Here is a 23,897-nt window from a genome sequence, read left to right on the forward strand (position 1 = left end):
TCTTGAGGTTGGACTTGATGATCTTAAGAGTCTTTTCCAACCTAAATGATTCTATGATTCCATGGGGAAAAAAGCCCACCCAGCTAAAAGACAGTAACTTACCATTGACAATCCTACTCAATGGAATGAAAAATTTGTACAATAAATTATTTTATCCTTCCTCAAATTACGTCATTTCTTTCCACCTGGTTAATTAAAAAATGTTTAAAATTTGTTTTTAATAGCTTAAGAGATTTATTCTTATACTTCCTCTCTTAAAGCTACATATTTTTACATAAATCTGTTTTTAAAAGTCTTCACTTTGAACAGCTGCATCTATCCATGCACTTGGAAGCAAACTGCAGGTAACAAAGAAAGGATTACATATTAAATTTAAGCACAAAAACCTTTCTCCAAAAATATTATAAATCTACTACTCTCCTTTTTCATATAATGTATTAAAGAGACATCAATACTGCTGCTGTGTGATTCCCTTATTCAGAATTCATACAATCCATTTAGTCGCTATAATGCAATGATTTGTACAACAAAGTGTTTTTCACATCCTGTCAACTCTAAATAGAAGAGCAACACTAAAACTTTGTAATATATTTTTTGTTTTAAGAAGTAGAAGATACTAAACAATTACAGGATGCATATGCATGTACTTGGTTTTATTATTGTGTTTTCATATTTCTGTCAAGTTCTTCTTATTTGAAATTTTTGACAATAAAACAAGAAACCAAATTGCCTTTGCTGTCAGTAAGAGCTGCTCAGTAACTGTAACTGAAAATCATGGCAATTGCTTCGAAGCATTTTAGGAATACAAGATGAGTAAAGAATTGGGTCAGTTACAGTCTCCCACAAACACCAGCAATGATAAATGGATGTAAGCCTAAAAGAATCCACAGAACATACATCCAGTGAGGGGGAAGAAATAAATCCACACAATATAATAAACATCGATGTTTAATACTAAAGATAAAATTTGCAAGAAAAAAAAAAAGGAAGAAAATAAAGGACCTTTCCAATATTTAAGGGTCTTGGCAACAGCAACGAATCTGTCAGATGAAAAGCCCCAGATGTTCCTACAAAGTAAACCATAGCACCTAGGAAGCAAAGAGAAAATATACCATTCCGAACAGAGGGAAAATTCTTCCTATCCCTGTGGCTGGTAACAAAATTAACCCTGAACATGTCAGAAAAATGTACAGTATCTGCCTAGCTATCGATTCTGGATTCTAACTTTACTTTGATTTCTAAAATACTTCAGAAAAAAAAATAATTAGAGTAGTCTCTCTAAATAGTATTTTGAACACTGGATCGGGGTTTTACAATTATGTCACTGACATACACATAAATAAATAAAATCACAAAGTACTCCTGAAAGTACTAGCTTTGAAGGTACTATGTTCTATTGTAAAATAAAATCCTGACTTTATTAAAACTTAATGGAATTTTTGTCATTGGTATTTGTCATTTTCACCTTCAGTGTCCAAAACAGCATAATGATATTATTTGCAATATAAGAATTTAGGAGATTTTTACATAGGTAGAAAAAAACTATAGTAACGTGTACTGGAATTTTAAAAGAAAGCTGCTGTTCAAAAGCCTTATGTTAACAGCTGGAAAATTATCGCTTGCAGTTTGTATCCATGAAATTTGTATCTGTTATTAACATATGTGCCTCATTTCGTAAAAACATTCATAAAATATGAAGACTGACTGTTGAAAGTTTCAGAAATGCTACCTCCTTGAGACTGACCACTGAGGTAGTGTGGAAAAGGAAAAGAAGAATGTTAACTATCTCAAGTAGAGCCCACAGAAAAAACTAAGGCCGTTTCATCAAGTTCAAAAAGAAAGACTATTCATTTTATTTCCAACTAACACACCACTCTGAAATGATCTTCCATAATTTTCACCACTGCTGCAGAAGATCAAAACCCTGGTGATGACCTATTCTTTCCTGCTTAGTTCCTGTAGAGAAAAGTTGTTTCTTTCAAGTTGCCTTTGCTATAAAGAAATCTTTAGTTTGTCACAGAGCATGGGGTGATGGGTGATGATATCTGGCGTTTTTTTAGAGGAAAGGAGTGGAGAAGTAGAATGGGTGTTCCTGCAGAATGTTACCACAAGCAAGAATGCTTTCTGTGTTCCATAAGTCTGCCTCCAGAAGCACAGCTTATATATACAATATAGTATGACTTTTGTCATATAATCTGTATGTCAGTTTCAATTTCACATTTTTAAAAAATCATGCATTTGACCTAATATTAAAAACTTATGAAATAAGCTTTCGCAATTTCACATGAATATTGTAACAAAACTTAGTGTCACTTACCTATATGTCCGTTCGTAGCAGCAGAATACAAGGCAGAATAGCCATCTTCACAAGAGTAATTAATGTCCAGTCCTTCTTCATTAAGCAGCATTGATAATAAAGTGACATTTCCCTGGGCAGCAGCTTGGTGAAGAAGGGTGGGCCTGCCACCCAGGGGGACAGGACCACCACTTGTTAACAAAGGGGTTAGGGAGGAAGACCAGCCTGTGAGTTAAAGCAACAGAAGTTAGATGGAAGACACATAAATAAAGCTCTGCATTTTCTGTGTTCTTTTAAAAATTAAAAAGGATCTTCAAAATGACAGGAATTGTGTAGTATAGCACACAAGGTTTGCGATGATGCTTTGTCTATACATTAGAAGGTGCTCTGAAGAATAAAAACTGCATATAGGGTAACAGTTGTTAATGCAAATGAACAGGATTGTGTTACAAAAGGTTAATGTGAAACTTGTTATGAACTGTAGTAGCAGCTGGTTGTCTCAAAATACTTTATATTACTAAAATTCAGAAACTACCAAAAAGTTTATACAAGTTTTAGTGTAATTTCTGATATGCCAGGAAGGCTTTTTTAAGTATGTACAGAAAGTTTCCAAGAGAAAACACTTTTCATATGAAATTTCATTCTCTTTTACAGCCTTGGTGCAAACTTTAGTATTTATATCTCACCTGCAGTTACACAGACAAATTGCAGAGCCCTTATTAACTTTAAGCATCTTCCAATAAGTTTGCAATAAAATGTAAAAATCATGTACACAAATACAGAAATAAATATATTTATCACTGAACTGTACCTTAAGGTAATGTTCCTTTTACTCAGCAATACTTAAACAATTTATTATAAAATAGTCCAATGTGAATCAATAAGGGGTTATATAAAATTTATGAGTGAAAGCTTTCAAGTCACCCTGTTAAAAAATAATATTCAATTCAAAGCTCTGAAAGCTTAGGAGTTATCTTGGTTAAACGTTCATTACTTATCAGCTTTAGTAGGGAGTTTGTTAAGAATATGAAACTTGCTGCATAAGGTATAGAAAATTTTGTGCATTCTTCTTTGATTAAGGACTGCAAAAAAAAAAAAATAGGAGAAAGATTTTTTTTCTTATTTTCACTATTACCAAATTCTACTTTATATATTTCTCTTGAATAAATTACTTTTTATTCTGTGGCCACATATAAGCTATTATATGAGGCTGAATTCTGACAATACAAAGCAAGTTTACACAGCTTTTACTGTGGTTCTGCAACACCCAAGACAGAAGAGGAGCTGCAGGGCATTACCTCCAGCTCCATCAAGCTGATAAACGTGCTATCCAACCTCCAGCATCTAGAACTAGAAAAAGCATGTAGTAGTAGCTCTACCATGCTGGGATGATCTGCTCTATTATTCTGGAAAACCAAAATCATAAAATGGAAGTTCCCAACAGAATTCTATAGGAAAAATAGAATTGGGAACCTTGCAAGATCCGGACAAATTTTAACTAAGGTCCAGACTTACACAACAATCCATCATTTGAGCAGCCCCAATGAGAAACATGTAGTTTGATCAAATCAATAAAAATAAATGCTTGGAGTATTTTCATATTAGATTCTAAAGTAAGCTACATTTGTCTCAAATTAAGTTTACTAGTTTTTTACGTAAAGGAAATGTATTTGCAGTATTTTCATAACATTAGCTTATTATTCAACTAATTTATTTGATATTCACTACAAGAAGTCATCACTACAGCTATGAAGTTACCCTATAAATCCCACTTTAAACCAATGATAAACTGTAAAGTTAACTCCATCCATCTTTATGTAACTTCAGTTCTGAAGCTACCTCCTGACTATTAATACACTTACTAATATTTATTTCTCCAATATTTTTAATCAGAGGATTTTGAGTGTTTTCTGAAGTTTGTAAAAAAACCCAAGCAATATACAAAGTAAACTACATCCTTCAAGTGGTAAAAAAATTTATTTCCACTTCCAATATTCGAGAACAGTTAACTTTTATGAAATCCCCAAAGGTCTGAAGATTATTTTTTGTTCTTCCTTTCCATTATAAAAGTGTGTTTATTTTTCCAAACTTATGTTATTCTTTGAAACTAACTGTGCAGCAGCTGTTACTATATATAAAAATATAAATATACATGTTTTTAAAATAGTATTCCTGTATTTTTTACTGTCTTGCCATGGTAGTTAACTGATAGTGGACATGGCTTGCGTGGCACTCCAGATGCTAACACTCTTTGTTCAAGTTATATTGGAATTATCTGGGGGAATCTGTGGAGCCTGACACTAAGATTTAGATATGAAGTTCACTTTGCCACGCAGTTTTGTAATGTAAATAGTATTTCCGAGTTCCCTTCCTTATTGAAAATAGTTTAGGTTTTTTGGTATTGGTTTTTTTAAAGCATCATTAACAGAAATGCCAAAATAAAAGGATTTTGTGTGTGTGTGCCATATGTGGTATCTTAAATTTCATTTCAGCTCCCTGAAATGAAGAATATGTTGTTGCAATTCAGCAATGAAATCCATTATCATGATGATGATGATGCTGTCCCATCCCTGGAAGTGTTCAAGGCCAGGTTGGATGGGGTTTTGAGCAGCCTGGTCTAGTGGAAGGTGTCCCTGCCCGTGGCAGGGAGGTTGGAACTACATGAACTTTAAGGTGCTTCCAACCCAAACCACTCTATGATTCTATGAGGTTATCATTGATGAAAACCTTCTACTGAGAAAGATACAAACCCCAGGCAGTAACATAAACATAACTTTAGCTTCTATTATCAATGTAAAACAATACAACAAAGCTGAATTAATCCAACTAAATACACCAACATTAGAAAATACCAATAAATAAGGTATGCCATTACAGATGCAAAAAGTTAGAAAATATGAATCATCTGTGAAAGCTTGTAGGGCATGCAGTGATGAAGGGCAGAGGGATAGACAAAAACAGCTTCTGGCATCAGCTTCAGAATGTGAGATGGTTAATTTCAGAGCCTAGATCAGTCCCATACACCCCCCACCCCCCCCACCCCCCTGCTTTTATCTTTGAAGCCAATTGTATAGAGAATAAATCAATCATTATAGAAACGAGCAAAATAAAAAACATACTTCATTGAAGAGTGACACAGAAAGCGCAAAACCAAGAAGAAAGTGAAAGCAGAAATCCCAGGGGTATGAAAATCCAACTGCCTAGAATCGTTTCCATTTTGAAGTCTTACAGCCATTGAAATGTAGAAATCCAAACAGAGCAGAAGCATTTTGGCACTAGTTCAAAGGCTGAAGTTAAAGAAAACACTGTTGCAGATTTTTGAATCAGGGCATAAATGTTCATTGTAATTTCTCTATGTACATTCTGTTCAACAGTAATCACAAAAGCTCATGTCTTTTTGTACCAGGGATGAAAAAAGCAACATGCAGTACAATGCCCGATCTCTAAAACAAGGTACTGTCACATTAATTTAGCAGAATGCGTAACTGAAAGAATTGCTGCTGTGATTTTAAGTTTGCTCTTAATAGTTGCTCTTTCCAGAACCAAGACACAACAGCTGCTATGTTCTTAAAGCTAGGATAGTTTTAAAATTAATAAATAAAATACTTTAGTGATTAGGCTATTATCAAGTCTGACTCCACAGTAAGAAGAAAGAAACATGGATGTATTGACCAAAAAAAAAAAAATTATTTCAATGTGTTTTTTCATGTTAAATTTGTTTTGCACTGTTTAAAAAATGAACAAATTCTGATTGAAGCTCACTACTTACTATACAATAAAATACAGATAAGATTTCACCATGCTCTGCTTTAACTGAAAGCAAAATTGAAATTCTAAACATTTTCTGAAAAAAGTAAATAAGACAGATTAAAATATACCAGAATATTGATAAAATAACCGAACCTGTGCCTAGAGGGCATGAAAATGCAGATATGGTAAAGAGGTTTCAGTAGCATTTATAGCTTGTTAGATGTTGCTCACTTCAAGAAAAGTCATACTTAAAAAAGCAACTGAAAAAAAGAAAGTGAATAAGTGACATGAATTCAGGCATTACTGACCCCATTATCTTAATGAAAATGGTGTTATTAAATTTGGTTTATCTTTTCTAAGACATACATATTTATAAAATCTATTTTTTTCTCTCTTCTCAGCACAGAATTTTGAAGGAAATATCTTTCCATGCTTGCATAACATCTGTTGCTCAAAGTTTATTTAGTTCTGAAGTTCGCCAGAACACTTGGACAAAACAGATTAATATTCCTTAAAACCTAAATAAAATGGGATTGGAGAATATGTGCAATAAAACTTAAGCATTAGTTTGGGTAAAAGACAAAGAAGCTCCTGAATATTTACTTGAATATGGCAGATAAAAGATATTAAACTTCTTTGAGCCTGTTTGTGGTCAGTCAAGAAGGGATATTAAAATAACATATCATAACAAGCAAGAAGGGATATTAAAATAACGTTATTAACAAAATAAAACAGCAGACCACTAACTAGAGTTTAAGCAATCTTTCCTTGCAGACTTCTGATTATGGGATACGTTTCCCATTTGTAATTGCAAAAATTCAGAAAAAGCACCACCACTTACAAAATACTAACAGAATCAAATGTTCAGAGCAAGGATTATAAGGGGATTAAATGAACCCAAATGTTTCCATCCCTCCCCAAAACAAGCAAATGGACTCTAAATGAAGAAAGGCAACCTGAACACATAAACCAGCACAATTAAAAAACCACCAAAACAGTTTTTGACAAAAAATTCCTGTCTTTGAGAATTACCTCTGAGAACTGTCACAAATTTCATAAGAAACACAAATTGACTATTTGGTGGAGGAGCCCTGTTTAAAAGGCTGTTCTCCGAAGAAAAAAAAAACCAACAACAAACTTTGAAGCACAAACTAAAGCAATAACGATACATGGAGTTATGAAGTCAAGTGGTGGTAATTTCATTTTTAACATAGAAGATTTATTTTTTTAAATATTCAAAAACTATCTCAGATGAATACCAAACATCATCTACTTAATGTAATACTAACTGAAATAATACAGCCTGATTCATGCTAATAGTATTTGTGGAAGACAGCCTCTTGCCTACAAAAACTATTCACTTTGAAGCTGAATCTGTCAATAATTTGTTGTATGTAATAAAATCTTAAGATTTATTTTTTTTTGATGAAATTTTAATTCCATTATGGAGCTTAACAGCCGCTGAAGGTAAATGAGGTTTGGGGAATATCTGGAATACTGGCATACCAATGATTTATCTGACATGGCACTCAGACTCAGCTAGGAATAGAATTTAAGACGAAAATTCAGGACATCCATATGAAAAACAGCCAACTAATGGGCAGCCATCAAATCCCATGGCTGTTAACTCTGAGACACAGCAGACAAATGGAATATAAGATTTCTGAGCTCATATTTTCATGGCACAGTTCAGAAAGGAGAGAGGATTCTGACAGCATGGTACACAGCCAAGCACTAAAACCATGACTAGGTTACACCAGAAACATGAAGAAAGTCTTCAGTGAAGTGGAAAGGGAATAAAAATTCCTGAAGAATGTGAACTGTAAGTTTGCCACACGCTGCTTTTGGAACAGCTTCCCCAAGACTGGTGAGTGAGTTCAGCTGCCTTATCAGACAGCACTGCAGCTACCAACAGAAAGTCATTGGTTGTGTGATGGAAGCAGACCAGCTGTGCACAGGTTTTATACCCTATAGATGATGATGATACAGGGACTAAAGTTATGAGGGACAGAAGTATCACAGCTGAACTGAGAATAACTGTTGAAAATTTGAGACCATTCATTCTTCAATGCTGATGAAGGTTCGAAGTGTTCCATAACTGTGTGTCTGTCTTCCTCACTGCAGTGCCAAGTCAGGCTAAAGGGCTTCTACTAATGTTCTGGTGATATTGATTGCAGGAGGGAAATATGTTGACAGAAAGTTTTATAGGAGATCTACAATTAGCCGAAAGGTAGATCAGGGCTGCCTTTGTTCATTTAACTGCATCAAGAAGATACCCTTAAGTTGGCAGCACATTAATCACACAAAGTCCCCACTGCAATGCAAAATGAATAGCAGATAGCCCCATTGACTACAGACTTCGACCTATCAATATTTAAACTCTCCAACAGCAACCCTTTGCTGAGATCTGTTGAAGCAAACCTGTGAGATGCCACACACAAGTATTAACAAAGCCTACAACTAAAATCAGAAGAACTACAGAAAAACTGAAATGAAAATAAAAGATATTCTATAGATACGAAGTGATATATTTGAAACTGCACTGTTATCCAGGCAATTATATACCTTAACGTGGGAACATCTAATGCCAGAGGAGAATACAGTAGCCCCAGCTATGGCCTATTTTCTAAAAGATTCACAAAGCACTGAAATATATATTCCATGTAAGATACTACTGGCAGAGGTAGTTTTCAAAACATTATTTCAGACTGAGAAAGCATTTTGAAGTCCAAAAATAATAGCATTCACCAAAAAAATCCCCAAACCAAACCAAACTAAAAACCAAACAAAAGAAGGAGTTTCTTTAGTATACCATAATCTGCAGCCCACTTACTTTAAACATTACTCGTCTTTACCTTTAAGAAAAAAAAGCCTTCAATTTGGAGACCTCCTTCAGCAAGCAAACTAATTTATAATGTTACTAATCAGCAAAAGAATTCCCATACCCCTGGCATGTGGAAAAATATAAATGAAATTTTCAGCTTTTAGAAAGTAAAAAAAAAAAAAGAGAAAGGTATAAAAAGATAAAGCAAATGAGAAACATATAGGAAAACCAAAACATTTTAGAGGGAGACGGTTTGTAGCATATCAATCCCTTTACCTGATGCTGTTACCAGGAGGCTGTCTGAATCACATGGTCTACAGGATGAAGCACTAACAGGGTTTATGGAGGAGCTACAGGCAATGGTGGTGGGAATGACAAAGGAATTTTCTGAACATGCAGGTTGGTTCAGTCCAGGGAAGTGGGAAGGCCAGGCACCCACCTGAGATGAGGCTATGGCTGGTATGGCACAGCCTGCAGGTGCCACAGATAAATCTATAGCAGGTTTTGGTGGCAGCTGAGGTGAGGACTTAGAAATAATTTCCTCATTTATTACCCTGATTCCTTGTGGTGAACTTGAAAGAGGTGAGGTCACGGTTTTGCTGTCAGTTTTTGTACCTGTATTTGGGGATCGACTACTATCCATTAAAACTTTAAGCTGTGGGTGTGGTGGAGAAGGAGTCTGCGAAAGCCCTGGTTTTTTGGGAGGAATAGGTGGAGGATTTCCTCTGTCAATCCTTGATACGCTGGGAGTCTTTAAACTCATTCTACCAACTGGGGGGTAAGTGCCAACTTCCATTGAATGTGATGTCCCCGGCCGTGATGGAGCACCACTCTGAGGGCTTGTAAATCTTGAAAGGACTTGGGTAACAGTATTCCGAGCTACCTGTTTGGAAACTAGGTTATCACGGCTCGTAGGGGATATGTCCCTTGAGGGAGGGCTTTGGGTTGTGTTTCCATTTTGGTCTTGATCATTTGCATTCGCTTGAAATCTAAATCTAGCTGCTTGGATGCGTGGATTTAGGCCTAGATGCCCAGTAGTGTTGGCAGACGGTGAATGCAAACTGTGCATAGATGAAGTGAGTGAGGAATTCTGAGCTGCGGCAGTGGGTGCTGCAGGGGCGCAAAGGGAAGTACTGTTTGAAAAAGGGGGAGTGCTACTTGGTAAATCAGGTGATGAGCCTGTACTTGGTCCGTTTTCCTCAATTCTGTTTTGATTCTGTGTAAGAACAGGAGTCGTGGGAGGGACAAGTTCACTAGATGAAGATTGTCTATCAATGACAGGCTTCACAAATGCTGCATTGGCACACACATTCATTTTTGTATTGCCAGACACTAGTGGGTTCACTGTAGACGGCTTTACAGGTACAGTCAAAGGCAACTTCTTAACATTTTCTGTGCTACTGTCCATCACCACAGTATCTGTTTGGCAGGCAACAGTTCTTGAACTTGGCTCTTCTGTTTCAACAGAAACAGAAACAAGACTCCTATCTTTATTCTTATCTTTATTTTTAAGAGAAAGATTAGCTTTACTTTCATTCTCTTTTTTTAATTGCTCAATCATTTTGACCATTTTATCTCTCTCTTCTCTGAGGTCACTGGTGTGTGCTTCCTCTCTATGAAGTTTGGCACGCAACTGCTCTCTCTCCGTGTCAAACTCAGACAGCTGCTTTTCCATTTGAGCTTCCATTTGTGTGCTCCTTTGTTTCTCAGCTGCAAGCGACTCCTCCAGCTCGGTAGCTTTTTTCTTTTCCTCTTCAAATTTTGACATCACTTCTTCCAGTTTCTGGGCTTCCTCTACAATTCGGCCAGACAACTGCTTACACTCTTTCACTAGCATCAATACTACATGCTTGTTCTTTCCTCGTTCTTCTTCAAGACGAGTGGATAGCTTTTTATGCTCCAGCTCAAGATTCTGTAACTGAGATTTTTCCATTTCCAACTGTAAGAAATCATAAAGAAAAATTCTCATTAACAAGATAAAGACTTCCAACATAACCTCATATTAACCTGACATCGATATTTTAACCTTTGAGAGTATGCCTGAAATAACCTGTCTGCCCCAGGGAAGTGATTTGTCATATCTAACACAAGTGCTATAATTTTACACAAGTAAAAGAAACAGATCAGCATCTCTAAAGAGCAATTCAGAGACCAACTAAGTCCAGCTATTTTCCTCTGTTAAAAACAGAGAGACTCTCCAAAGTTATTACATGCTTTTGATTCCTGAGTGAGGAGCTATCTGTTCTCCAGAAATTAGATATAAGACATCACAGAAAGTCTTCTTCTCAGTAAAGGAACCAGACACAAGCAAGAGATGAGCTTTGCAAAAAAACTTTGAGCCCAGAAATGAAAGGTTTAGGTTTTAGGTCTTCATCAGATTAAAGAAGATTAGGGTTGAAATACACAGTCCATCATGCTCATAAGACATTCATTTCTGAGACTTTTTGGCACAGGCACAAATACCTTCCTGTACTTCTCAACAGCAGAAGGTCGCACTGACATAGTGATGTATAAACTATGTTATAAGCTAGAATCAAAAATCTACCTACTATGGGCAGCTAATGGATAAGAGTAATTTTTCCCCTCATTCATACAGTCATCGCCTCTAATTCATCTTGTTTGCTGATTATGCTTTCATTCAAAGACCCTGTTCTAGAAAAGTGCTGGAAAAATAAGTTAATGCACCATTTTATGAAATGCCTACTAGTAATAATGTAACCTAAATTGCTTTGTATTTCCCAAGCAAACTTTTACACGGGTCAAACCACAACAAAAGAAAAACTGATTTCTTTCTTCCTGCTCCTCCCTTCACATACTGATGCAGTAGCTTCCTATACGGCTTAGCAATAGCCATATTTAGGGCATCAGCAACAGCTACGGCATATCTCCTCTCAGTCAATGCTTAAAATACTGTCTTGGTTGCTAGATGAAACCAGACAGACACACAGGCAAAAAACCACCCAGGCACTACAATAAAATAGTTTTTCAGAAGCCTGTTGCTACAGCACGCTATTCCCTGCCCTCTCCAATAGCAGATGAAATTTCTTAGCTCTGGAAGCTTTTTCCACTGAACGTGTGTCTACAATTCATTTTTAACTAAACAGCAGTTAAACTCTCCAGTTACACCATAGAGTAGGGTTGACACTCATGCCACCAAGAAGTGAGCACAAGAGACAGAGAGTTTGCAGTTGTAATAGAAATAAATCCCACCTGCTATAGGTCATTGTCCTCAGGATAATTTTTTCGCACATGATAAGTAAAACCTCATATGCAAGAAAACACTTAAAAATTAAGGCAAGTGAAATGACATAGAGAGAACAAACAATAAATCCTGCATGAATTTACACTTACAGATAAACATGAGTCTCAGTCTCCTGACATTTCTAACCATATTACCCGACTGTAAATTTCTCTCCCATTTTCTTCAGAAGAATGGGAAAAAGCATAAAGAGGTGATGGCAATATTGGTGTGATTTATCTTATAGTAATAGTAAAATTTGTTCCTGAAATCATACCATTATCATAAGAAACAGTGAACTACGAGCAAGAGATCACTATGGGAAATTATACCTATATTATAAATGACACCTTAGCTTCAGATATCTCAAAAACTGTTTTGCAGTGGAGGGGCTCCACTGGGGTTTTAGAGCTTCATCCCGGGTTAACCAATACACTCTGTACAATGCATTTCACAAAAACAAGTTCACTCTTTCTTAAAAACAGTGTTAAATACATAAAAAATAAGATATGGCATTCTTAGTCATTGCTAAACAAACAGTATCAGTAACAACTCTTCAGTTACGTTAATGACAGTACAGCTGCAAACTAAACTAACAAGCTATGAAGACGACACCGTATTAAGAACATTCATAGTTCTTCACCTGTAGAAAAACTGGTTTTTTTCCCCAAGCATTTCATTGGTTTTTTTCAAAGCATCCAACAGCATTTGGATGCTTCACAAGCATTTCAAAGCAAGTGGAGCACCCAGCAGTAACAGCAAAGCATTCAACAGTTTCTTTTTTGTTAAAACAGATACAGAAATCATGAGAAATATATATGATTTCTAAAGCTTGACCCTGCAGTAAGATTATAGTGAAAATATTTTTTATCAAGATTTTCTACACTTTGTTATTCCTCCATTTTGCTTTCAGATGAGGGACTAGTTCTATAAATTAACTGTTGTGAAATTACATTACTTTCAAATAATCACAAGCAGATTGTAACATATAACTGGGATGAAATCAGCTTTGGAACTAGCTGTAATTATTTATGAGTTTATGAACTAACTATGACCTAATTTTTGCAGTGTACTAACTATATGCATATACTAAATCATATCAGTAATGTAAACATGTGGAACTGTGTCCAAGAAGGATTTAAAAGGGGTGTAAAAAAAAGGATACTGAGAAAAATATAGTGTCCCACAAATAACGAACCAGCAAAGGCCCTTCAAAGGTGAGAGACTGAGTGCATGCCTTGTGAAAAAACGCTGAGGGAGTTTGGCTTGCTTCATCTAGTGAAAAAGCCTGAGGATGATCTAATAGCAACATACCACTCCTTTTGAAGGGTCCTTACAGTGATGACAGAGTCAAGTTCTTGGTAGTGGCAGATTGGGCCCCGTAACAAGATGTTAACATGAAAAATTGTCCTTTAAGGGGCTTAGTCATGGAAAAAAGTTCTTCACAAGGATAGTAGTGCAGAAAGGCTGCAGTATTGCCATTCCTGGGGGTCTTCAGCATTCAGAAAGACAGATTCACAGATAAACAGATGTATTGCTGGTGACAATTTGCTTTAAGCACAAAGTTAGATGAAATCACATCAACTGGCCTCTTTCAACAAACATGTTTGTCTGTCTTTGAATGTGCATCCCAATATTAACTTCTCTGCAAACTATTGACAAAAATCAGGAACTGTCATTTTGATTACCTGGTTTTGAGTTCCCAGGAAATTAATTCAAAATTAAGTTTGATAACAGCTCCAGAAAAAGCATTCAAAGATATGGAAGAGGATGGAGACTTAACACAAAGCAGATGACATCTGGGGATTAGGCTTTTGGTATATGGTAAACTTATGACTGACAGTCATTTTGTGCGCGCCCCTTTTTTTCTACATTCTGGGACATTGTTATGACTTGTCTTTTATGATCAAATAAAAATTTTATTCAACTAATGTTTTTAAGGTCACTACATTCACAGTTAACAAGTCCCCAGGAATAAAAGTTCGGTCTGAGCCTGTTTAATGTCAGTAATTTCCAAAGACGACAAACACAGCTGTACACCTACTTCATTACTTAGTGTAAGAGCGAGACCGTGAGGCAATTCCAAACACAAAGATAGAGGCATCACACATTTAGAGAAGGAAGAATCACTCTTGGAGGGAGGAGGTGCAGCTGGCTCTGTATTTCGGTCACATTTGTCTAGGCTTAACTGTGGGTTTTTTCTTACATTGGGTCATTTACCTTGTCAAACATTTCTAGAAATCCCTCAAAATACCTCCACTACTCTTTTCCACACAGGGATCTGAGACATGAAGAATAGACTGGAAAATGTGGAACTAAGGGAAGGTAAAACACTGGATAAATGGTTTGTGAATGAACTGAGATGGTTGAGAGATGTGTCATCTGTCACCACAAACCCAAAAGAGTTAAAACAGTTCCCTCTCCAAATAGCATTTGTCTTTAAAAGAGGAAGATGCAAGTTCTGCAGACAGTCATGCACATGGCTGCTCAGCACCATGTAGCTTGTTTTCAAATCCTGTGTTATTTAAATTTCCTATTTGTTACAAGGAGTAAAATGGTAGAATTATAATAATACATTTTCAAAGAACATTAGTTTCTTTCAAGTGTAACACTTTCAAGTTTAGCTTGAAAGTTATAGACTAGGTTTGAGTGTACTAGGGGTTTAGGTACTTCTCAAAGTAAGAATCAAACTGCAAAATAAATTAAGATCAAACTATTTAAAATAGTGATTAAAAAAATTATCTCATGTATTCTTCTAGGAGACAAAAGACAAGCATACAGATACCGACTTCGGTAATAAACCTGGGCTAAAAAAAGGACAAAACAGAATTTACATATCAATACCCTGACTTTGAGACACGTTCTCAATATTGTAAGCTCATCTTACAGGCATGTATCTGTCCATATACTAAAAGCCAGAGATAGATGAAGAATTTAGGAGCAAGAAGAGACTTGTTGCCATGCACTGAAACAAGAAACTAACCCAATTGTCCAGGCAGATGTGTCAGTGTCTCTCCCAATATCATTCTTCAGTCAGAATTAGGAAGCTTACTCTCTCACTTTTATGCTGAGACAATCCCTTCTCCAAAATCTCAATTTACTTACAAAGCATTTAAAAAAGAAAACTAACATTTAAGAGCCGTCAAAAAGAAGTGCTAGGTAAGTAAAAGTAACAGTTCACTACACAGGCCATTGCACTGTTTCAAGACTCATGTATCATACATACAGTCTAGTATTATTCATGCTTTTTGTTTTTCTGAAGTTTTAACAGAGAAGGGATGCTTAAACTTAACAATACAGCTAAAATAACAAGAAAAGGTTTGCTGAATTAATTTAAGCATGTATTTCCAGCATACTTCCAGTACTTTTGTGTGTATGTTATTTCCCAAAGAACAATTACTACCAAAATCAATTTTATGTCACTTGTCTTAGCATTGTTGGGTTTTTTTTAAACATCAATATGAAACTGTCACCAAAAGGTATTTCACAGCTACTGAAGACATTCTACCCATCTTATACCCAGCGAGGACAATTCAATGCCTACTCTTTTATACTTATTCCAAAATGCCTGGTCTAGATTAGCCTATTAAGTTACCGTTCCCCTCTTTTCTCTCAGAAACCCCTCTCCAACATATGCATATTTAGCTATGCCTTAGGAATGTATGACTTACGTATTAGTGAAATACATGCAACCAACCATTCCCTTTCAAAATGACATTGTTTTATCTTCAATATGAGCCTCTTTTTTTGCAACATACTTGTTCCAAAGTATATTTTTCTTTACAGCAATTTTCTAAATATATAAAAAAAGTATTTTTTAGAGTTATAATTTATTTTTACTGATTTATGAAACAGAGCCACCTAGTATAAAATGCAAATAAATTATTTATTTTATGCTATTTAGGTTAGAACAAAAATAACAGTAGCTTCTCTAGGCTTCAATGGTGTTGGTTTAAAAATGTATTGTTATGATGCTTTCTCAGCTCATGCTGACTTATCCACTTGTATACTGCATCGACTTGCACCAGTTATACTTCATTATTCCAGAAGTAGAGCTAAATTCACAGAACAAATGAGATGTGTGCACACAAAATATCACCAGAAAATCAGCACCTCACTATATATGACAATTAAGGATAAAATTTTAACACTTGCAATGATAACCAAGTTGGACAAAGATGCAAATTAAAAAAGGGGCATGAAAGAACAAGTCAGGACAGGGAAAAGGAAAAAAAGTTAGTAGCAGGATACCTTCTTTTGTCTGTTTTCAGCAGCAGCCAACTGAGCTGACATTCTTTCTTGCATTTTCCTGCAGTGAGCCATAACAGCTTCTAAAATGGACAGAGGGTTCATGCATATTGGCTTCTTTTCTTTATCACCAGCACCTGCCTCAAAGTCTCTCTGAAGAGCCAGAAATGGGTCACTCAGATTAAATCTTCCATATCGCTCCTGGATAAAAACCTCTTTGCGCCGGGCCTAACAAAAAACACAAACAGACAAAAATAAAACTAAATGCATGCTTTGGAGTTCATCCACACATAGAAGAGATCTAAACCACAGGGAAAGTTATGTTACTTATTTATGCTTTTTTAATATTTCCTTTAGGTATTCATTTACAAGCTCTAAAAGAAATAGTCAGATACGTTGCACACAGATTTCATTATAGTCAATACAACTCACTACATAAAAAACATGCCCCCTTCTCAATTCAACACAGAAATACCAATCTGGATCATTGTCAAAAGTATCATGAAAATAACAACTTGTAAATTGGCTGATACACAGAGAGGAAAAGGAAGAAAAACATTCTAAAATAAAAGTTTTCTATTTCTGTATATTAAAATGATGCTAGTAAAAGATATGAAAACATGCTTTGGGTGTTTACTGCAGTACCAAAATAAATATTTTTGAAATAAAAAAATCTGACAGTATGTTTATACATACAGAGATTTTGATAAGTAATAGCAGACAAGCAGAGAGCAAAAATACCACCATGACTTATCTGAAATAAAGACATTTCCCATATCTCTGTTGAGGAAGAAATTAATGATCATGTTTCTCCATACCTTTATTTTAAAACATATTTATATTTCCAAACTACAGTACAACACATCATTGTCATAACAAAAAATAATTAAACAATAAAGATCAGAGGTAGTTTTGCTTGACAAATTTTTGGTTCTTCAGCCCAACAAGAAAACAAGATCAGTTTCAGAGAAGGTATTTTTATACATTTAATACACAGTGCACAGGACGGCCACAGATAAGTACTGACTTCTAACAATATTAATAGAAAATATTGTTCCAAAATCTCAGGCTTAAGACCCATCTAATTTGTGGGGGTAAAAGAAAACCAAACCAACCAACCAAAAAAAACCCAAACCAAAACACCACCAGAAAGATCCAATTATTTCTAAAATTTTGTTGTGGTGGTTTTGTGCTTGCACATATAACAGAAAGCAGAATGTAGACAGCCAAACCATTATAGCACAGGTTTTGGAAGAAAATTAAGATTTCTTTCTTTAAAAATTAAAAGAGTCACCAGAAGAGCTCTTTGAAGAAGTCTCAAAAAATCAGAAAAAAACCTAAACAAAACAGTGCATAGAAAGACCATCAGAAAAAGGAATCTCTCAAAAAATGCATACAAGATTTATTTGTGATTAGGTTCAAATTCAGTTTTGAATAAGCAAAAAAGAGGATGAATAAGCCATTTCTGAGATACAAAACATGAGATACAGGCCTAATGGTTACCAAATAGATTCATAAATCCTTTGGAAAGCTTGAAGAAGCTAAAACTGAAACATATGTAAAGATCATAAGAGGTAACGCACATTTCAGGGCATGAGAAACCAAAAAAGAACATAAGAACTATGTTAGAAAAACTGTCCGGAGACTAACTACAAATAACACAGCTTAGTGAATGCCCAACTTTTCCCTATATATTGTCTGCAAAATTGAACTGTTGTGGGAAATCAAAAGGTAAAAGAGCATTTGACTGCAACAGAAATGAGTGTGCCTACATATTCTGATGCTTGAAATACTTTTAGCCTATTTTTCAATTTGATAGTATAAATAGAACTTGAAAATATTTATAAAAAACCCAGGCCTTTGGGGCATAACTTTAGAAAAAGCTCACAGAGTTCATTCAGACTGAAAGTATAGCTAGGTTTACAGAGTCAGGTAATAATTGGTCGAAGAGACAAAAATAAGCTGATAGAACTTTGGGGTTTTTATAAATTGCCTTGCAAGTAACCCCTAATTAGTCTAATATTTTAATCCCTTAATTTTTAACTTAGATTTTAAATTAAAATAAAATAAAATAGATGGTTTCAAAGGTAATATTACAAAGCCAGGTGGGGAGGGGCTATATTTGTAGCTCCTGGTTCCATAGACTGAAGTTACAGGACAGTATGCAGCTTAGGAATTCAACCTTCATGTAAAAGAAACAATCAAAACCAAAAACCTGACCCTAAATGGATTAGAGTGCTAAGTAGCCAAACAAGATGACAAACCCAAGCAGGTTAAGAATATTAATGGAGATGGAGGCACAATCTATATATAAATTATCAGCAGTGTAAAAGCCACTTAGTTTATATAAAGAAAGTGAGCCATGAAAGTAAAGGAAAAACCACTGATGTAGCAGCTCAGCTGTAAACAACAAAAAAAGACCACCAAAGCCCCCATCCTTCAATCCAGAGGCCAACAGCAAAAAAAGAAGCCAAGCAGATTAACTGATCTCACAGGCAAAGGCAACCACTCATGCTTTTAAGGAAACACAGACAACCAGTGAAATAATGTGTATTTTCCAATTTTTCTATGACCAGCACATGCTGTACGCATGCAATATGAATGTATTTGATATGTTCTCTAACATGCATAGCTATTAACAGAACAAGCAAGGAAAAGAAAGGTTCAGCGTCCACCTGCCAAAATAGTAACAGGATGGGGTGCCCAGATTCATTAAATAAGGAAAAGATGAAACTACACAGAAGAGTTGAGCTTCATCCCAATGAAAATCAAAACAATCTGCTGGCATTAAGAATTAAATGGCTACAGGAAAATCTGAAAGCTTAAGACTGTCAAAAAACCAATAGGTCTTGAACAGCACGTGGTTTGGGATGACAGACCCTGTAGGGCTGAAGCCATAACTATATACCTTCAAGCACAGGATAAAACAGACTGGCGACTCTCAAACCATTAACAGCCAAGTTGTGTCAGGATGCTTCCAACTCAAAAGGGAGCTAAATGCAAAATATTAAAACAATGTTTACATGTTTCTATACAAGAACTAAACATATAAAATAAAATTATGGGATGAGCATGATTTCAAATGAAGATACCAGAATAAAAGATAAAGCAGAAGCTTGGTAGAAGGGAATCAAAGAGTAGTTTCTCAAAACTTAGGCACTAAGTGGCAGAAAGAAAAGCTAGGCTTGGGTTGTTTTTTTTTTACACGATTCCTCCAGCCCCTAAAATAATACTTCTGTTCCTTTGCATGTCACTAAAGTACACCAGATGAGAGAAATAGAAATATTAGAATTAGAAAATTTTCTGTTACACCACCTTTCAGCATTGAATTTCCAGTCATAAGAGCTAGTAGCAATATCAAGATATCTGTTTTTTATGGCACTTATTATCTGGGGAATGTACAGTCTAATGTCATACGGGTAATTAATCCTCTAAAATAGGCTCTGCATAATCTGGTGGTTGTGCTAAAACAGCATTAGTACTGTCTCGTGTATTAACTTCAATTGCACAACTATATATACAGAAAATAACATTTAAAAAGTTCATCAGTGAATAATTCACTGAATGCATTTTCAAACAGAAAATTTTCAAAACCAAACAGAATATGCACCCATAGGAGGTAATCAGGACTGCTGCGCTGTGAAAGGTGCTATATGAATTTATAAACCCTGAGCTATATTTTTCTGTACATACCCACTTGCACAGCGACTAGCCTTTTAATGGAAAGACTGAGATTGAAAGTACTTAAAGGTATAAAAAATGGCCATGGAAAACTATTCTTTTTGCACCCTACGCCAGCTGTACACAAAATTATGACTTAAGCTAAATCCTCCAACAGGTAACTGCTAATGAAAAGTGACAGCAAACACACACAAAGGGAAAAGATCTAAAAACGAAGAAAAAAACCCCCTTTAAGTAGTTAATTAACTAAATTCACTACTGCAATAGAGTAAAAACTTAAGCTTATTTACAACAGCTTTTTAATTAAGTCCAGAAGGAACACCACATTTATACAGAGCTTTCAAATCCTTACACAGGATCTGAAACATTAAACAAGTAGACCAAAATCAGGATGCAACTACTACTTAAAAAGAATGAAAACTCCAAGGTTTTTTATGGACAGGCTGGTCTATAGCATTATGTTGGATCAAGAGTGGACTATAAATTTATACTAAAAAAATACAATAGAACTGGAAAACATCTTCAGAGAGGAGTGAAAGAAGATCAAAAGGTACAACATGGCTTCTCTTCAAGGAAGAGCTAAGTAGAAAAAGGACTTTTCAGTGTGAAACAGACAACCAGGGAGAAACACTGGACACTGAACGCTGACAGGACAGGTAGCAATTGTCCCATGATCTAATTCAGGGAAACTGCAGTTGGACACACATTCTTCTCACTGAGAGCAGATAAGAACTGGAACGTGTTGCACTGGGAAAACATACAACCTCTGTCACTAGGAGATTTCCAAAACTCAACTGGATAAGGCCACAAGCAACCCAATCCATGTTTGACATTAGTCCTGCGTTACGCAGAAGATGGAACTGAACAATCTCTAAAGGTGCCTGCAAGCTAAATTACTCTGTGATTAGTGATTTCTTCTAGGACGGTTAACTTTTGTCGTGTAGATGCTAACCATCTTCTCAAGTAACAAATGACAGAAATGTAGTCTCAGAGGAAGGAAAAACAACCAAATACTTAATGGTGGAACAAGTCTTATGTCTTGCTTTGGATCATGAAAACAGACTTAAGACTTAGAAAACAGAACTTTTAGTCTGTTATATTCAAAATAAAAAATCAGTACTGAACAATCCCAGGGCTTACACAGCTGTGTGACACAAGGTGAAGTTTTACCCTCAATTTTTCTCTCCTATGTCTGCGGCCAACAAGAATCTGGAGGATCAGGCTGTAAGATAACCTGCTTCTTACTCTCTCAGGGAGCCTGTCTCGTACCACATACAGCAAGACACCTCATTCACCCTTACACCAACTTTTTTCACACAAAGTCATACAAGTCATGTCTATGCATCTATCCAGCTCCCTCCTGGACACTTCCATCTCTCAAGCTGACCCTTTACAATCACTGACCCCACTCATTTACAGGCAGATGAGGACTGGCAGAGGCACATGCTGGGAGAGGAACAAAACGAGTGGAGGCATGTGGATGATGGGTTGTGCAAAAAGCTGCAAATCCAGTATAAGAACTGGCCTGCAGTCACTTGTTTCTGATGTTCCACTTCAGAAGGAACAAAAAAAAATATTTTCAGTGACCAAACTGAGGATTATGAAGTCTAATTAGATTCTTCCCCCTTGTTATTGAAAAAAGAATGCAAGGGGGTAAGGAGGTCTTCACACAGTATCCAGCTGTCGACTTAAAGCTAAAAGCATTAAAAAAGCAAGGAAAACCAAATACGGCCAATAGATAGTAAATAAATATAAAATAATAGTAAATAATAAGATCAATAATGAAACCTGAAAAATCACATAAAGGAAACTAACTATAAAAGTAATGTTCAGTAATAATCTACATTGATCTTAGTTGCACACATTTGCTGATATGAGTTTTCAGCTTGCATAACCAGTAACAGAATATATAAGCAACAGTATTTTTAAGGTTAACACTGCATTATTCCCCCAACATATCTCAAGAGTTTCCTCTTCGTTTACCTGCCAAGTTAAGAGTTCAGCAAGTCCAAGTCTTCCATGAAGCAAGTGATGATAAACATCAAAAATAGGACTGCATGTCCTACACTGCTGTGAAACAATAGAACTGAATTAAAGCTGCCCCAGAACCCTTAAACAAAATTTCCTTCCTTTCAGGAACGTTTGTTCCTCTGATTAATTTCCCTTTCCACATATACTGAAATCGTTTCAACAGATGTTGATATGTTCATATTAATATTTTCTTTTGACATATGTATTAGGCACTGGTAAAACATTTTCTAAAACTAACCAGCACAGAAGAGGAGGCAGTAAAAGCTTATGTGTTATGTTAAAGACGGGGGTGAGCCCTTGACTGTAAATAAAATTGGAAGGTTAATAGATTATTGAAAAGAGGAAGGTGGCTGAAAGAGAACATGTTTATAAATCTTATTTAGTGGAATTATAGTCTCTTGAAATGATTTGCTGGAGCTATTCACTTCAGCAAAAGAATTATTAATGAATCTATATATCTCATTGATATAGTATATATATACACTATACATATATACAATATAGGATTATATATATAATTTTTATATATTATGTATTGTATGTATAACCCCCTCATCCAGATCGCTGATAGAAAGTTATATACACGCTATATATGCACACACACACATAAATATATATATGTGTGTGTATCGTTATTGGCAATCTGGATGAGGGGACTGAGCACACCCTCAGTAAGTTTGCAGATGACACCAAGCTAGCGGGGAGTGTTGATCTCCTTGAGGGCAGGAAGGCTCTGCAGAGGGATCTGCTCAGGCTGGACCGATGGGCCAAGGCCAATTGTTGGAGGTTCAACAAGGCTCAGTGCCGGGTCCTGCACTTGGGTCACACCAGCCCCACACAACAATACAAGACCTGGGGGTGCTGGTTGACAGCCGGCTGAACATGAGCCAGCAGGGTGCCCAGGTGGCCAAGAAGGCCAGAAGGCAAAGAGCATCCTGGCTTGTATCAGAAACAGCAGGACAAGGGAGGTGATCACCCCCCTGTACTGGGCACTGGTGATGCCGCACCTCAAACCCTGTGTTCAGTTCTGGGCCCCTCACTGCAAGAGGGACACAGAGGGGCTGGAGCGTGTCCAGAGACGGGCAACGGGGCTGGGGAAGGGTCTGGAGCACAAGTCTTATGAGGAGCAGCTGAGGGAACTGGGGGTGTTTAGTCTGGAGAGGAGGAGGCCCAGGGGGGAGCCTTGTCGCTCTCTACAACTACCTGGAAGGAGGCTGTAGGCAGGTGGAGGTCGGTCTCTTCTCCCAAATTACAAGCGACAGGACAAGAGAAATGGCCTCAAGTTGCACCAGACGAGGCTTAGACTGCATAGTAGGAAAAATTTCTTCACTGAAAGGGTGGTCAAGCATTGGAACAGGCTGCCCAGGGAGGTGGTGGAATCACCATCTGTGAAGGTATTTAAAAATTTGTAGATGCGGTACTCAGGGACATGGTTTAGTGATGGACTTGGCAGCGCTGGGTTAACGGTTGGACTTGATGACCTCAAAGGTCTTTTCCAACCTAAATGATTCTATGATTCTATATACTCATAATAAAAGCAGTACTTTCAGAGAGATACCTGCAAAATACAGGGGTGGGGGATATGATGTGTTACTATGATTAATTAAGAATCATATGATCAGTGACTTTAAGAGTTATTAAGAATGCATCTTTAAAGAATGCTAGCAATTCTGTTTCACAATACTGTTTGGAGTCTTTGGTGGCCTCTTTGGTGGTAGGTTTTTTTTTAAAGCAGATGTAAATGAATGTTTTCAAAGTACCATATCGGATGTTACTTCCATATAAAACTTTACAGAACAAACTAAACATGGAAATGTAAACATCAATCA

The 23,897-nt window shown here is 36.2% G+C and overlaps 1 protein-coding gene across 1 annotated transcript in view; it reads right to left on the minus strand.

The window, feature by feature from the left end:
• The window catches only part of CTTNBP2 (cortactin binding protein 2), a 90,873-nt gene that overhangs the window by 39,574 nt on the left and 27,402 nt on the right, over window positions 1-23,897 (minus strand). Inside the window, exons 3-5 of the mRNA XM_055712329.1 lie at window positions 16,360-16,584; window positions 9,147-10,809; window positions 2,318-2,521 (exon numbers count right to left, since the gene is read on the minus strand). Coding sequence (XP_055568304.1) covers window positions 2,318-2,521; window positions 9,147-10,809; window positions 16,360-16,584 — 2,092 coding nt within the window. The remainder of the gene's footprint in view (window positions 1-2,317; window positions 2,522-9,146; window positions 10,810-16,359; window positions 16,585-23,897) is intronic.

This window comes from Falco cherrug, chromosome 5 (assembly GCF_023634085.1).
Source record: "Falco cherrug isolate bFalChe1 chromosome 5, bFalChe1.pri, whole genome shotgun sequence".
NCBI classification, from domain to species: Eukaryota; Metazoa; Chordata; class Aves; order Falconiformes; family Falconidae; genus Falco; species Falco cherrug.